The sequence below is a fragment of the Ruditapes philippinarum genome, unplaced genomic scaffold (genome assembly GCF_026571515.1).
Source record: "Ruditapes philippinarum isolate M1 unplaced genomic scaffold, ASM2657151v2 ctg2655_1_1_1_1, whole genome shotgun sequence".
Classification (NCBI taxonomy): domain Eukaryota; kingdom Metazoa; phylum Mollusca; class Bivalvia; order Venerida; family Veneridae; genus Ruditapes; species Ruditapes philippinarum.
The window spans coordinates 33,287-48,159 of record NW_026854108.1 but is presented as its reverse complement, the minus strand read 5'-3'; the positions used below and the strand labels follow the sequence as shown (position 1 = coordinate 48,159).

Sequence of the window (14,873 nt, the reverse complement as noted above, 5' to 3'; positions counted from 1 at the left end):
CCAAATATCTTAGCTCTAGCTTTTTGGGTTCTTTAAAAGAAGATTTTTAAGTTTTTACTATATGCATATAGGGAAAATCAATGACCCCCTGGGGCGGGGCCAATTTTGACCCCAGGGCTTTTATTTGAACAAACTTGGTAGACATTCACTAAAAGATGTTTCATGCCAAATATCTAAGCTCTAGCTCTTACAGTTCTTTAAAAGAAGATTTTTTAAGTTTTTACTATATGCATATAGGGAAAATCAATGACCCCCCGGGGCAGGGCCAATTTTGACCCCAGGGCTTTTATTTCAACAAACTTGGTAGACACTCACTAGAAGATGTTCCATGCCAAATATCTTAGCTCTAGCTCTTACAGTTCTTTAAAAGAAGATTTTTTAAGTTTTTACTATATGCATATAGGGAAAATCAATGACCCCCTGGGGCGGGGCCAATTTTGACCCCAGGGCTTTTATTTGAACAAACTTGGTAGACACTCACTAGAAGATGTTTCATGCCAAATATCTAAGCTCTAGCTCTTACGGTTCTTTAAAAGAAGATTTTTTAAGTTTTTACTATATGCATATAGGGAAAATCAATGACCCCCCGGGGCGGGGCCAATTTGATCCCAGGGCTTTTATTTGAACAAACTTGGTAGACATTCACTAGAAGATGTTTCATGCCAATTATCTTAGCTCTAGCTTTTTGGGTTCTTTAAAAGAAGATTTTTTAAGTTTTTACTTTATGCAAATAGGGAAAATCAATGACCCCCTGGGGCGGGGCCAATTTGGACCCCAGGGCTTTTATTTGAACAAACTTGGTAGACATTCACTAGAAGATGTTTCATGCCAAATATCTAAGCTCTAGCTCTTACAGTTCTTTAAAAGAAGATTTTTTAAGTTTTTACTATATGCATATAGGAAAAATCAATGACCCCCCGGGGCAGGGCCAATTTTGACCCCAGGGCTTTTATTTCAACAAACTTGGTAGACATTCACTAGAAGATGTTTCATGCCAATTATCTTAGCTCTAGCTTTTTGGGTTCTTTAAAAGAAGATTTTTTAAGTTTTTACTATATGCATATAGGGAAAATCAATGACCCCCCGGGGCGGGGCCAATTTTGACCCCAGGGCTTTTATTTGAACAAACTTGGTAGACACTCATTAGAAGATGTTTCATGCCAAATATCTAAGCTCTAGCTCTTAGGGTTGTTTAAAAGAAGATATTTAAAGATTTTTCTTTCGGTTGCCATGGCAACCAGAGTTCTGCATGGAATTAAATTCTTTGAACAATTTTTAAAGGTGACCACCAAAGGAACATTCCTGTGAAGTTTGGATGAAATTGGCTCAGTGGTTTATGAGGAGATGTGATTTAAAGCAAAAGTTTACGGACGGACGACGGACGGACGCCGGACGAAAAGCGATCACAAAAGCTCACCCTGTCACTTTGTGACAGGTGAGCTAAAAACCGGGCAAAATAGAGTTATGGTTCTTTAACACTGCACTCCCCCTCAATGCCCTCTACCACTGTATGAAGTTTAAACAAATTATCTCCAAGTGTTTTCAAGTTATGCTCCGGACAAGAAAACGGACGGACGGACGGACAAGGCGCCGACTATATGCTCCCCCGAAATTTTTCGGGGAGCATAATAAAAATACAGCTTCCAGAATAATGCTGTTTGTCTAACACCTGCCTATTAAGCAAGCATTCAAAGTTTCAAATTGATACATTTTAAATTGTTCAACTATTCACCTACATTAGAAGTTTGTGCACAACAACAAAGATGATGATGCAGCATTCACAATATCTAAACTTTTTCTTCAAAAACAAACTGGCTGAAAATCTTTTAGCTCGCATATTTTTAGGGGGGGAAATAGGTCCATGGAAACTTGTTGATTCAACAATCTGGCCATTTCTCTTTCAATAACTTAGTGTCATGCTATGCTACTGTACTAATCAGGGAAATTAACTGCTGCAGACTATATAATTGGTAGACTAAGGATTTATACGCTTTTTTTCCTCTTTAATTTGGTTTCATGTCGCACCAACACAATATAGGTCATATGGCGACTTTCCAGCTTTAGTGATGGAGGAAGACTTCAGGTGCCCCTCTGCACAAACCGGCACCCAAGCTAGCTGGATAGCTTTCTCACATTAAAGAATCTGAAGATGCAAGCGCAGCTCAAAACTACAGCAGTGAGAACATAATACAGAACACTAAGGTATTACAAACAACAAACAAGATATAAATTGAATTGTTTTAGTTGATCCATGTATATTACAATTATTCTTAAAGTAGATATATCATTAAAGTTACATTACATTTGAGACATTCAAAACATTTTTTCTCTCTGTTGGACAGCAGCAACAGTTTCTTGAACGGTGTTCACCCAAAAAAAAAAAGTTGTTTTTCTAACATTTTCCAGTTCACTTATATACATGTACATTTAATTCATTAAAAAAATGATTATCTGTATTAGGCATATACTTTAATATTTCTTTAGATGGAATCTGTATGTCAAGTAAAATTATGACACTAAAATCATAGTAAAGGTGCCCCCCCCCTTCAATTTAAAACAGGTTTTCCACTTTCTTACTTTACTAGGACAAATGACACTTGAATATTTTGGCCTTGTGGAATCCTACAAAGCATATATTTTTTCAGATGGATACAAGTCCTACAAAAACATACTCCTGAAATAAACCCTTCTTTATCTTCCAATTGAGCATCAATGGAAAACTGGCAAGTACTGGTAGTATTTAATCCGGTTCACTTCATTTTAGTAACTCTTATAATTATGACCTAAATAAATAAATCAATACTGCTGATTGACTGATCATTTGTTTAACCATTTTCCACTTCAGAACTATCCTTGTACAGTATAAATCTTACAATAAGATTACAATTAATGAACAAATAAAACAATCAAAATAGCCCAAGTATATTATCATATGATAAAAATCATTTCAATCATAATAGTGTCACATTTACAAATTTTCTTTTACATTACAAACCATTGTTAAATGAGAAAACTTTCCATAAATAATTGTGATTTGAATTACAAAGCAATGGAATGGATGACCATTTAATGGAAATCTTAACCCCTACTACATACAGTATCTTAAATTGTCTATTTTTCAGCATGGTCTAAACCACTCCATATTTTTAGGTAAAAATATCTAAAATATGTCCAGACTGAATAGCAAACAGACTTAAGACCATTAAATCAGAAGACACAGAGGTGCCTGTGATCTTGATCTGCACTGGTGGCATGGGTTAATATGGGGAAAAAACTTAATAAAATAGTTTCATGTATCAATTTATGCCAATTTACACTTTTTAAGATCATGTCAGTAATATCCATCCAAACAAAATTTGCATAATTTTGGGAAAAAAAAAAAAAAAATAAAGAATATTAACAGATTATTGTTTCTTTTTGTTTACCTAAGATCTTTTATAACCACAAAATACAAATTTTACATGTAAAGTTGTAAATATTATAAGAGAATTTAATCATGACATTTGCTTGATTTAATAAAATTAAAACATAATACAATATAGTACATTAGTGTTCCATAATTTCATTAGAAGATTACTTTATGATTACAAAGTAAGCTAGCTGTCAATATGATATCATTATCTTACATTTATTCTTTAAACCTTGAGCACAGTAACACCTTTTAGTTTATGGAGCAAACTTTTTATTTCATTGTGCGTATTTTTATCTTTTGAGATGGTCCTACATCAAGTTGACAAACTCTCAATATATTCCTGACATTATACATTCTATGGCAGCATTTGTAGTTTAATGTCAATGCCAAGAATATAATTTTGTAAACTTGTCCTGCACATAGTGCATAAAATCATATATAATATATAGGACAGAAGTCCTACTGCTTTGTAAATCACTTTTTGGTGTTTGATATACAACAAATGATGATTACACTGTCTCTTCTCAGTGTGTCAAGTATGAAGTAGATCTGCTGAACACCTACAGGCATTCTTTAAGAATGTTTTTGTAGACCTTTGATCTGATGAGAATAATCACAACACCAAAATGAAGCCATGAGAACTAAATTGTGATCTATTTATACACTACAGGATAATGAGCACAACATAGATTATCAAAGCACTAAGAACACTATATGAGCAACAATTCAGCTCTTGTTCTGTTCACTTAATGGTACAAGATTTCCTGGTGTCACATAATCTCCGATCATGAACTGACTACTGATTGGATATTGGCTGTACGTTCCCGTAATAACGTTCTGAAAGTTGAAAGAAGAGAAAATATTTTTTATTAATTTTTTCAATAATACTACTATAAGGAAAGTATTTTCTCACTAATGACTTATGCAATATGTTATCAATTCAAGTAATTATTACCAATGATAAAATATCCAAGGCTCAATCAAAAATGTTATCATAACAAGATATGTTTGTAAAACATGTATGCCCCCTATCAGCAGCCAATTATTCATGTGATAAGGTAATTATGCATGACTTCTGACCCAGTGATCAAACAATTAATAAGGGTTATCAAGTATCTACTGGTCATGACCTTGACCTTTGACCCCTTGACCCAAAACTCAATAGGGGTCATCTGCTGGTCAAGACTAATCATCATACAAAGTTTGAAGTTCCTAGGCCTAAGCGTTTTTAGTTAATTGATCAGAAACCGTTTTACCTACAAGGTCAATGTGACCTTGACCTTTGACCCCTTGACCCCAAAATCAATAGGGGTCATTTGCTGGTCATGACTAATCACCATGCCAAGTTTGAAGTTCCTAGGCCTAAGGGTTCTTTTATTATTGATCCGAAACCGTTTTAACATACAAGGTCAATGTGACCTTGACCTTTGACCCCAAAATCAATAGGGGTCATCTGCTGGTCATGACCAATCACTATGCCAAGTTTGAAGTTCCTAGGCCGAAGCGTTCTTTAGTTATTGATCAGAAACCGTTTTTACTTACAAGGTCAATGTGACCTTGACCTTTGACCCCTTGATCCCAAAATCAATAGGGGTAATCTGCTGGTCATGAAAAATCACCATACCAAGTTTGAAGTTCCTAGGCCTAAGCGTTTTTCAGTTACTGATCAGAAACCGTTTTTACTTACAAGGTCAATGTGACCTTGACCTTTGACCCCTTGACCAAAAACTCAATAGGGATCATTTGCTGGTCACCACCAATCATCACACAAAGTTTGAAGTTCCTAGGCCTAAGCGTTTTTAGTTAATTGATCGGAAACAGTTTTTACCTACAAGGTCAATGTTACATGACCTTTGACCCCTTGACCCCAAAAACAATAGGTCATCTGCTGGTCATGACCAATCACCATACCAAGTTTGAAGTTCCTAGGCCTAAGGGTTCTTAAGTTATTTGATCGGAAAGCAATTTTACCTACAAGGTCAATGTGACCTTGCCCTTTGACCCCTTAACCCTAAAATCAATAGGGGTCATCTGCTGGTCATGACCAATCACCATACCAAGTTTGAAGTTCCTAGGCCTAAGGGTTCTTTAGTTATTGATCGGAAACTGTTTTTACCCAAGAGGTCAATGTGACCTTGACCTTTGACCCCTTGACCCCAAAATCAATAGGGGTCATCTACTGATCATGACCAATCACCATACCAAGTTTGAAGTTCCTAGGCCTAAGGGTTCTTTAGTTATTGATCGGAAACTGTTTTTACCTAAGAGGTCAATGTGACCTTGACCTTTGACCCCTTGACCCCAAAATCAATAGGGGTCATCTACTGATCATGACCAATCACCATATCAAGTTTGAAGTCCCTAGGCCTAAGGGTTCTTTCGTTATTGATCGGAAACCGTTTTTACCTACAAGGTCAATGTGACCTTGACCTTTGACCCCTTAACCCCAAAATCAATAGGGGTCATCTACTTGTCATGACCAATCACCATACCAAGTTTGAAGTTCCTAGGCCTAAGGGTTCTTTAGTTATCACTCGGAAACCATTTGGTCTACGGACCGACGGACCGACAAGTGCAAAGCAATATACCCCCTTTTCTTCGAAATGGGGGCATAATAATAAATGCAAATTTGAGCCTACAAAAAATACATTAATAATAAAACTTTCTTAGAAAGAAAGACCATCAACATTACAATTACGATAAGATGATATTCAGTGTTATTTTGCAAATAATTATGCTAAATTTATTCACTACTGAATCTAAAGAAAAACATGTTAATAATCTGTTCAACATTCTCAAGTTAGTTTATAAAAGTAAAAATCTACAAGTCATACATGCCATAAAATGCCAGACATCTGTCTTTGTCACAAGAATGAAAATTACTAAAGAAAAGAAAATTTTTGACCCAGTAAAAACAGTTAAAATTTCAATAATAATCTTAATACCAAAATGAACTAGAATGTTAGCCACGATGTAAATCTTATAAACAATTTACTTGTTTATCTCAATGACTACCCTTCCCTAATCCCTGATGAAATATATGTCCCTGAAAGCAGTCTAGAAATCATGGCTTGTATGACTTCAGTACAATTATGTATCATAGTACTTGATTGATGTCAAAAAAGGGAAAACCTCACTAGCTTTAATTGGACAAATTAAAACAACTTATTTCCTTTACGCCTGAAACTTTTGTTGATTACTATACATGAACGAAACAACTGTTGTGTATGAAATAAAGGTTGAATTAAAGTTATATCTCCATCTTGAATTATTCTGCACTAGATCTTTTCCATACATATATAATTATGTGTGTGTAAACATTTAAATAATGCCAAAAGTATAACATCGGAGATTTCTTCCTAGTATTATTTTTTTACCAAATAAAACAAAAAACAAATGTCGGGATACAACTGAAAACATGCATTGATTACACACCTGTGGCTGTGTATTTGAGAAGTTAATAGGGCTGATTCCCCCACCTATTGACGTTCGGTTGGCAGAGCTGTTGACAGCCAGGTTTAGAACACTTGGAATGCTACCAGGATTGATAGGGGCACCAGCTAAAACAACAGTAAATAATGTGTATGAGCTTTCTATAAGAGTAGAATACACTACTGTAAAACGCTCGATATATTTGCTAACAGACAATTAAATTTTCAGAAAGATACTTATCATTCAGTACTCATTAGTACCAGTGTAGCAACTAAACATAAAATTTCCCAGTCCTTTAACCCCCTTAAATTGTTCTTTTTAACAATGAAATTATGCTGTTTTTTTCACTCTATTGCTTTCCATTGGATTGTTTTCCAACTCAAAATGACATAGGGTAGTGTAACATCCCTAATCAGGCATAAAAATCTTTTTCACATTTTTTGGGTCTTTTTTTCCCCCCATCCCACTTAATATATGAAGAGCACTTTGGGCTTTCAGGTTTCCAGACATATTTAATGTTAAATTATAAACTGCACTAACATAGTGTCTGGTTATGTATCAGAATATGCATTACTTACCAGTATAAGTAATTTAGCAGGATGCCCCTATCAACCACAAAACAACTGTCCTAGCAAATGTATCTTAGTTTTACAGAGTGCATAATTATAAATATATGTAACAGTCACCTCTCATCTTTACTACTTTATTTTCAGTAGCCAGGAAGAGATTTATTCCAATTTGGATATATACATTAACTTGTTGTTTATAAACATAAGGAGTGTTGGTAATGTGTATTTTCAGTTTGTATCATATAATCTAATTTACTACAATTACATGCCTTTAAAATTCACAAAAAACAAACACACTAAGTCTTGATGTAAACATGAATGAAATGCCAAATGACACTATGATATATTATCTTCTACAAAGTGATGTAACTACAGACTCTTCTCTTGCAGGTTAATTATTTTCTAATAGTGCCATATACATATTAAACTAGATGAGACTATTAAAAGGTTCAAGACTCCATAATTGTAGCATAAAATGTATGTTCAGACATGAAATTTTTACTTACAAGTTTGTACACAGCAGCCTTTGAGGGTGACCTTGCACTCATCAAAATCAAAACTAAATTCATGCCTTATGATTTTCTCAATTCTAATGTGCATAGTACAACTTACTGTGACTTCAAAAAGTATGAAGCTTAAAGAAATCTGTTCATACTGTTACACACATGGTTTCATGTTTCACTGCATCATTGACAAGCACATGATTCTATCTATCTACTCTTTAATTCTACATATATCCAAGCAGTGGTAAATATTGTGTACATATATATGTACTTACACATTGGTAAATAATTAGACGTTAACTGTATCTGACCTTGTAACTGTAATGTGTTTGTGTCACCAATCACTCCGTTCATCATACCGCCATTAAGAGCACCAATAGTATTGTAGTTCTGACCTGTACAGTAAAACATTATAGAATATTAGTTGATACACAAGTTATTAAATTATGATTGTGTAAGAAGCTTTAACATCAAATAACAACCAGTACTAAGCAATTAATATTAAGTTTCTTGTGCAAAGAAACAACAAATAAGCATTGAACAAACTAGCCAAAAAGGAAATGGGGAAGAAGTGATCTCCCTTTCAAACAAAAAAAGATAAATTTTCACAAGACGGGGAGAAATGGGTTTTAATTTGATAAATACTAATATATATTGCCTTACCTGTCATTAATGTGTTCCAGTAAGCATCACTGGGGGACTGTGTTTGTGTGCCAGGCTGTGCTGCTGGCGTTTGACCCGTGTAGCGGAAGAATGGATTCTTGAGATCGAGACTGTTTTTGGAGATACTTGTAGTTCCCGGGATATTCAGCTCAATATCAACATCGTAGCTTTGCCTAAATTTGAAAAATAACTTTAGTTCATTTATATGTTTAGTTCTTTTTTTAAGAGTATTCCTTTTATATATTACTCTTGTTACAAAAAAAAAAAATCGAGTTGAGATAAAGTTAGTGCAGCCTGTCCTTGTTGGTTATAAATGGAATAAAATTCAAGGCCTTTATTAACATACACTTTAACATTGTTGGCTCGAACTTGGATCACACAGTATCACACATGCTATCAACATTTCTAATAAACAAATAACTAAACTAACTGATATTTTATGATAAACCCTACCTTTTATTACACCTGAGAAGACACTTTCCTGTGAGGCTTTGTCCCTGCTTCACTAGGACTGGTGTTTGAACCAAGCATCGAACCTGGTACCAATGTGTTAATGTTTCTGTGGGACTTGTTGACAACCATACTGGTGTTCTGAAAACAAAGATTACAAATGGTAATTTCATGAAAACAACAAATAGAAACAAATAGTTGAATAAAGCAAAATATATACACATAGCATAAATGGATGTCAGAGTATAAAAATAGTACCGGATTAAAGACATGTTTTAAAGAATATTTAAATTTTTATTTCATTATGGTAACTTACACTGTTCCAAGGAATGCCACATCAAACCAGAATGCCAGTCCGTGTACCAGACCAGTTTGGTGTATAGTAAAATTCAATGGAATTTCTATCACATGTAAATCAGTTTCATCTGCTGTTAAAAAGTCTACCGTGTGTTTTAATGACTTTGCTAAACACATTCGTATATCAAATGTGTCCTGGAAAAAAAAGAGAGAGAAAAGCATTGAAAAACGATCAAGATAACAAAATAAGTCTATTAAAAGTAACAGTTGTGTTTAACATATATTTTCAAGATCAGACAAATTATTGACAAATTAAACATTAAGAAATCATAAATTGTACAATAAAATACTGTTCAAAACAAAGTCTTACAACTATAGGTTGTTTAAAGTATTCTTCGACAGCAGCATCACGTAAACTTGTGAGATTTATGCCATGAAATGACTCCTGATACCAGAAATTTGCTTTAGAAAATTGTTCCATATACAATGCTTCATCTGTGAATGGTGCAACATGCAGATCTCCTTGTGTCGGGTACATTTTACCTGTAATTACAACATTTATAATCTTAGTCAGTTGATATTTGAAAACATACTAATACAAAATATTACATTTTCATACAATATTCAAAGAAATTATGCACAATGTTCTTAACAACAAATTTCCTTACACTCTGAATCAATACTTGTGTAAAACATATTTCCTTTTTTAATTAATAGTCAATGTAACAAAGTTACTTGCAAAGATTAGCTGGCAGAAAAATGTGAATCTCCAGTTTTGACCTCTTGGGTGTCAACAAGTTAAATATTGACAACACATGACTGATAACACAGAGCTTTCCTTTAATTACACTATGGTGAGCTCAAAGACATTTTAGTAACATTTCAAAAAGAGATTTAAATTCTTATACCTGTTTTAGGCTTTAACCATTTTTTTGCATGTAAAAAGCTTTCCAGCATACGTTCATTGAAGAGCATATAGCCCATAGGTTCTGATATGATTGTATCCACTTTTTCTGGTAAAGAAACCTCCTCAACCTTTCCTGGTATAACAATAATCTTATCTTGAAGTTTGTTGTGCCGCACCAGTTGCTGTAAAAAACCAAGATAATTTCCCATTTCATTTCTGATCCAACATTGCAACTATAAAATACTTTTAATGGTGTATAAAGTTCACTAATTAGAACTTTAACTACTGGTTATTATAACATTATAGAAGAGCAGATTCATTTTGGAAAAGTGATTTTTTTTATAGTTATAAAAACTTTTGTGAAAGGAGAAAGGTCCAAATTAAGAAAGAGTTATTACACAATAAGCTACAATTATACATTACTTTAAATGAAACAAAATACGAAAGTTTTGAAATGTATATATGTACAATATGTAACAATTACCTCACAATATTCTGCCATGTTACTGGCTTCTATGGCATAAACTTTTCGTGCTCCAGCTTGTAAGGCAAAAAATGACAAGATTCCAGACCCAGCTCCTACATCCAGCACCACCTGGTATTCATAACATGAACTGTTACTCAAGTAAAAGTATTAATAGTGTACATGTGAGAGAAAAAAACTTAGAGAAAATTCAAGGTTTTCAGCAACTTTGAAAAAACAACAAATGTCTTTCGATACTCTGATGTGAAGACAATGACAATTTTATCTTTATACTCTTATCGTTAACTAAGTCGTACGTGCTCAGGGCAAATAACATGTTATAAGAAATGAATGACATACTTAATTTTGGGATGATTTCAGTTAGTGCTATATGAAAATTGTGGATTGATTGGTGACTCTTACTTCTGACACTCTCAAAAAATATCAAAGAAATTATAATATGGTTCTACTTCATGTTTGCTTTAAGGAAGAAAAAGTAGTAACTAGTATTTACTTTATCCAAGAAGTCATTTATATTTGACAACATTGCTCTCTGGTATGTGGAGGTTCGTATGTAGTCTTGCATCATATTCTGCTGCTGTGAGAGGTAGCCATAGAACTGTAACAAAATTATAATCATCCTATCAAATCAAAATCACCAAATAAAATCTAAGAGCATATCTAAGAGCATCAACAGTTTTCGTATACATGTATACAACTATAATCAAAATAATTGTTTTTCACATACTTGATTTCATTGAACAAATCTAGGATCAAACTTTTCATTCATGATACAAATTGTTTATATACTCTACTTGTGTTGACATACATCAGATAGTAACTTACTGAAGTATCTGATAAGACCTACCTGAAAATATTGCACTGCCGAAGCCTCATCTGTCCTGTCTGTAAATATGGATGACAATCCTTGCTTTAACTCCTTTAATTTGAACTGAAATGACTTCACATCTGAAATGGAACAGAATTTTCTTTACAATGAACCATGAACAAAGTGAATACAAAATTTACTACTTTTAAAATGACTTTTGCAAAATTTACAAAATATCTATAAAACAAGAAAATAAGTGAAATAGAAATCAAAAATAGGCACACATTTACTTTGCAATTTTGTAATGCTACTGCACAAAGTCTTACTGATATATATCAAAATTTTCTTTTTAATTAAAAAAACTTTAGAATAATATATTCTTACTATGTATGCTATCAAATTTGAATAGTGTGCTTTCCTGATCTTCTGAGGTGACAATAAAAGCTTGTTTCCCTAAGCGGCAGTACTCAGCTTCTTTAGTAACTATTACCGATTTCACCTTCTCTTCCCCTGAAAAAAAAAACCCAACTTATATACATAACTTCAGTAAGTCATCTGGTGCCCTATATTTGTCCCTGTCCCACTCCCAGAGTCAACACCAAGTCAGAAAGTCTTGTCAGATGCTCAGGGTTCCCGCTGTTGCTCGCCAATGGCTCCAAATGCCACAATATATTAATTCTGGCGCATAAAATCTTTAATTGGCGAATTTTACTGGCGCCAACGTAAGATAAAAATATCTGACAACTAGTGCACTTAAAAGTAATAAGATGCCGCGATAAATACATAAGCTGCCCAGATGTGAAAGGTCATGCGCGATTAGTTTGTTTATCAAACTGTTATCATCAAAATGTGTGACACTTCAGGAACATGTCAAGATGAAAGTGTCAACATGTTAATTGGAACAACTACATGTATAATAACTATAACCGGACACAAAATATACCCTGTGACAGACTATGTAAATCTTTGACCTCCAAGTGTGACCTTGACCTTGGAGGTAGGTGACTGGTTGTTGCGCATGTCACATCGTCTGATTATTGTGAACAATTGTGGCAAGCATATACCCTCAAATAGACATTGTTGACCTTGTATTGAGCAAGTGCTACCTTGACCCTGGAGGAAGGGGTCTGGTTTTTGCGCATGACACATCGTCTTATGATAACAAATATTTGTGCAAAGTAATTTCATATTCCTTTGATAAATGACAAAGTTATGGACCGGATATGAAAGTGTGACGGACGGACAGACAGACGGACGGAGCCTATTTCTATATCCGCCTTTTTTCTTCGAAAAGGCGGGGGACAATAAGTCTCCCCCAATATTCTTTAACATTGTGGTCAAAATACTCTTAGGGTCACTGAAATTGGTCCTTCAACGATATCATATATCTAAATACAACAAGACACGTCTATTCCAGGATATAGTCCAACTGGAAGCTAATCCAATACAGAATGAACCTTATATAAACTCCTGGATAATACACTAATGTTTATTTCACAAAATCATGGAACTATCTTAGTCCTATAAATATGACGTCGCTTTGAGATATTTTTGCTTCTGGGCAAAGCAACGTAATATCGAAATTGCTGAAAAACCCATAGCATGTTCCACCAGAAAATCGGGCGGAACGAAAAACAATTAAGAAAGCGTGTATTTACATTGGTTTTGACCTATTTATGAACAAAACTAAAAAATAAATACCTTTTGTCAAAATAATTAACTGTCACATCCGAAAAATCATGATTAAATCCTCTCATGTATTTAAATTCCTTTTACAGCCGATAAACAAATGGCGGCCATACAGTGCGCCAAATCTGATTGGCTTATTCAAATGCAAGCGTTTAACTGAGTCAGAACATTCTAACGGAATATTTTTTAACGAGATAATTACCCATGCACTGTCACTCCCGTCAGTGTATTTAAAATATATTTTTCCGTTCAAAAATTTGGTTAATCTGTAAAGCACCTTGCTTAACCAGTATGGCTGATAGACAAAAATAGATTGATGTTTATATTTATTTTAAATTGATAACTACATTGTTTTGAGAGTTTTTGTGTATGATTGAGCATAGAATTGAAAGAAAAGAAGATAAGCTTTTGAATAAAGCTTGAAAGGCAAGACATCTTTATAGACATTTTTTGAATTTTTTATGATGCTATGCGTTTTTGAGCAATAACTATTAGACGTCAGGCTTGACCGACATAAACTATAACAAGCATGTAACGTCTAATATTTTGGACTAGGAACTATCTGATCTCACAGACACTGTCTTAAGCAGGTCTATGATTTCATGATATTTACGGACAGTCTGTAAATTTATGGACCATCTATAATTTTACAGATTTTTCTATCTGTAAATTTATAGACATTTAATGCGAAAATAGTATAAGTTGTATTAAAATCAAAAACCGCAGGTTAATAAGAATAAATTTACTGATTATATGATTAAATGTAACAGTACAATAAGATTCATAACAATTTGATGACTTTCAATTTTCACTTTTAACAAAACTTTCAAAGTCATCATACAAAGATGAAACTTATCTCATTACCTTTGTTAATAAAAACAATCAATAATGAATATAACAACTTGTTTTAAGCTGCGGACTTTAGTGTAAAACTAAAGACAGCAAATTTAACATTGAGGATCTCTAAATTTATGGACTGAAATATCTTTAAATTTATAGACTATCCATAAATTTACTGACAGTCCATAAATATCATGAAATCATAGACCTGTTAAAATGATAGCTGTTTTCCAAGAAAGGTATTGCTTATTAGTTTAATTTACTCTTGATATTGTTAACAGTAGTTTTAATTGCTCATATGCCTGCTAGTCATAATCAGAATTGATTGTGAAGCAGTATGATACCGGTATGATGTAGATATATAATTTTTCATAAATAAATTAAAAATCGCGAAAACTTATTACATATACATTTGAAACTATAAATTGCAATAACATTTTTCTACTTCTTAGAAGTAATTAAATGGCGCCATTAAATAAATTTGAAATGAATTTATTTGAAAAGTTTATGATGCGCAATAACAATTTTTTAAAGAAATTATTAAAATCCACTCTCAACCGCGGGCTTTGTTCCTGTTGAAATAAAAATATTTTCCAGAATACAGGCAGAAATAAGGCAATAAAAACCTTTATAAATGCACAGAACAACGCTGTCTCCTTGTCTTGACATGTCAATTTGAGCACTGAATTCCTTTGTTTTATCATATTGGCCATTTTCGTTTAGATCGGCAACGATCACGTTGTCAAATTTCGTCGCCATTTTCTAATTTGCAATTTGAAAGAGAGGCTGAATAAATGTCCATCATCATAAATAGGTCAA

General features: G+C 33.5%; 1 protein-coding gene across 4 annotated transcripts; it reads right to left on the bottom strand.

The window, feature by feature from the left end:
- Positions 1-2,226: 2,226 nt before the first annotated feature.
- Positions 2,227-14,840, bottom strand: LOC132738976 (histone-arginine methyltransferase CARMER-like). 4 transcript variants are annotated; one of them, XM_060726608.1, is made up of 13 exons: positions 14,681-14,840; positions 11,910-12,035; positions 11,565-11,665; positions 11,211-11,315; positions 10,718-10,828; positions 10,235-10,415; positions 9,697-9,869; positions 9,346-9,521; positions 9,033-9,170; positions 8,580-8,752; positions 8,192-8,311; positions 6,848-6,972; positions 2,227-4,249 (listed from the first exon to the last, which is right to left on the bottom strand). In XM_060726608.1, the coding sequence occupies exons 1-13, from the start codon at positions 14,811-14,813 to the stop codon at positions 4,139-4,141; spliced, it is 1,773 nt and encodes a 590-aa protein (XP_060582591.1). In that variant the 5' UTR covers positions 14,814-14,840; the 3' UTR covers positions 2,227-4,138. The 4 variants fall into 4 exon arrangements, with proteins under 4 accessions (XP_060582591.1, XP_060582592.1, XP_060582594.1 ...); XM_060726609.1 differs by having other exon boundaries at positions 8,228-8,311; XM_060726611.1 differs by lacking the exon at positions 6,848-6,972.
- Between the last annotated feature and the right edge of the window lie 33 nt (positions 14,841-14,873).

What these genes read in the sequence shown, in the direction of transcription:
- LOC132738976 (XM_060726608.1), bottom strand. Translation starts at nt 14,813, where the DNA reads ATGGCGACGAAATTTGACAACGTGATCGTTGCCGATCTAAACGAAAAT. An exon ending in TAAATGACTTCTTGGATAAA is followed by an intron (nt 10,829 to 11,210) that starts GTAAATACTAGT and finishes TATGAATACCAG; the next exon opens with GTGGTGCTGGATGTAGGAGC. An exon ending in GTGGCATTCCTTGGAACAGT is followed by an intron (nt 9,171 to 9,345) that starts GTAAGTTACCAT and finishes CTTTGTTTTCAG; the next exon opens with AACACCAGTATGGTTGTCAA.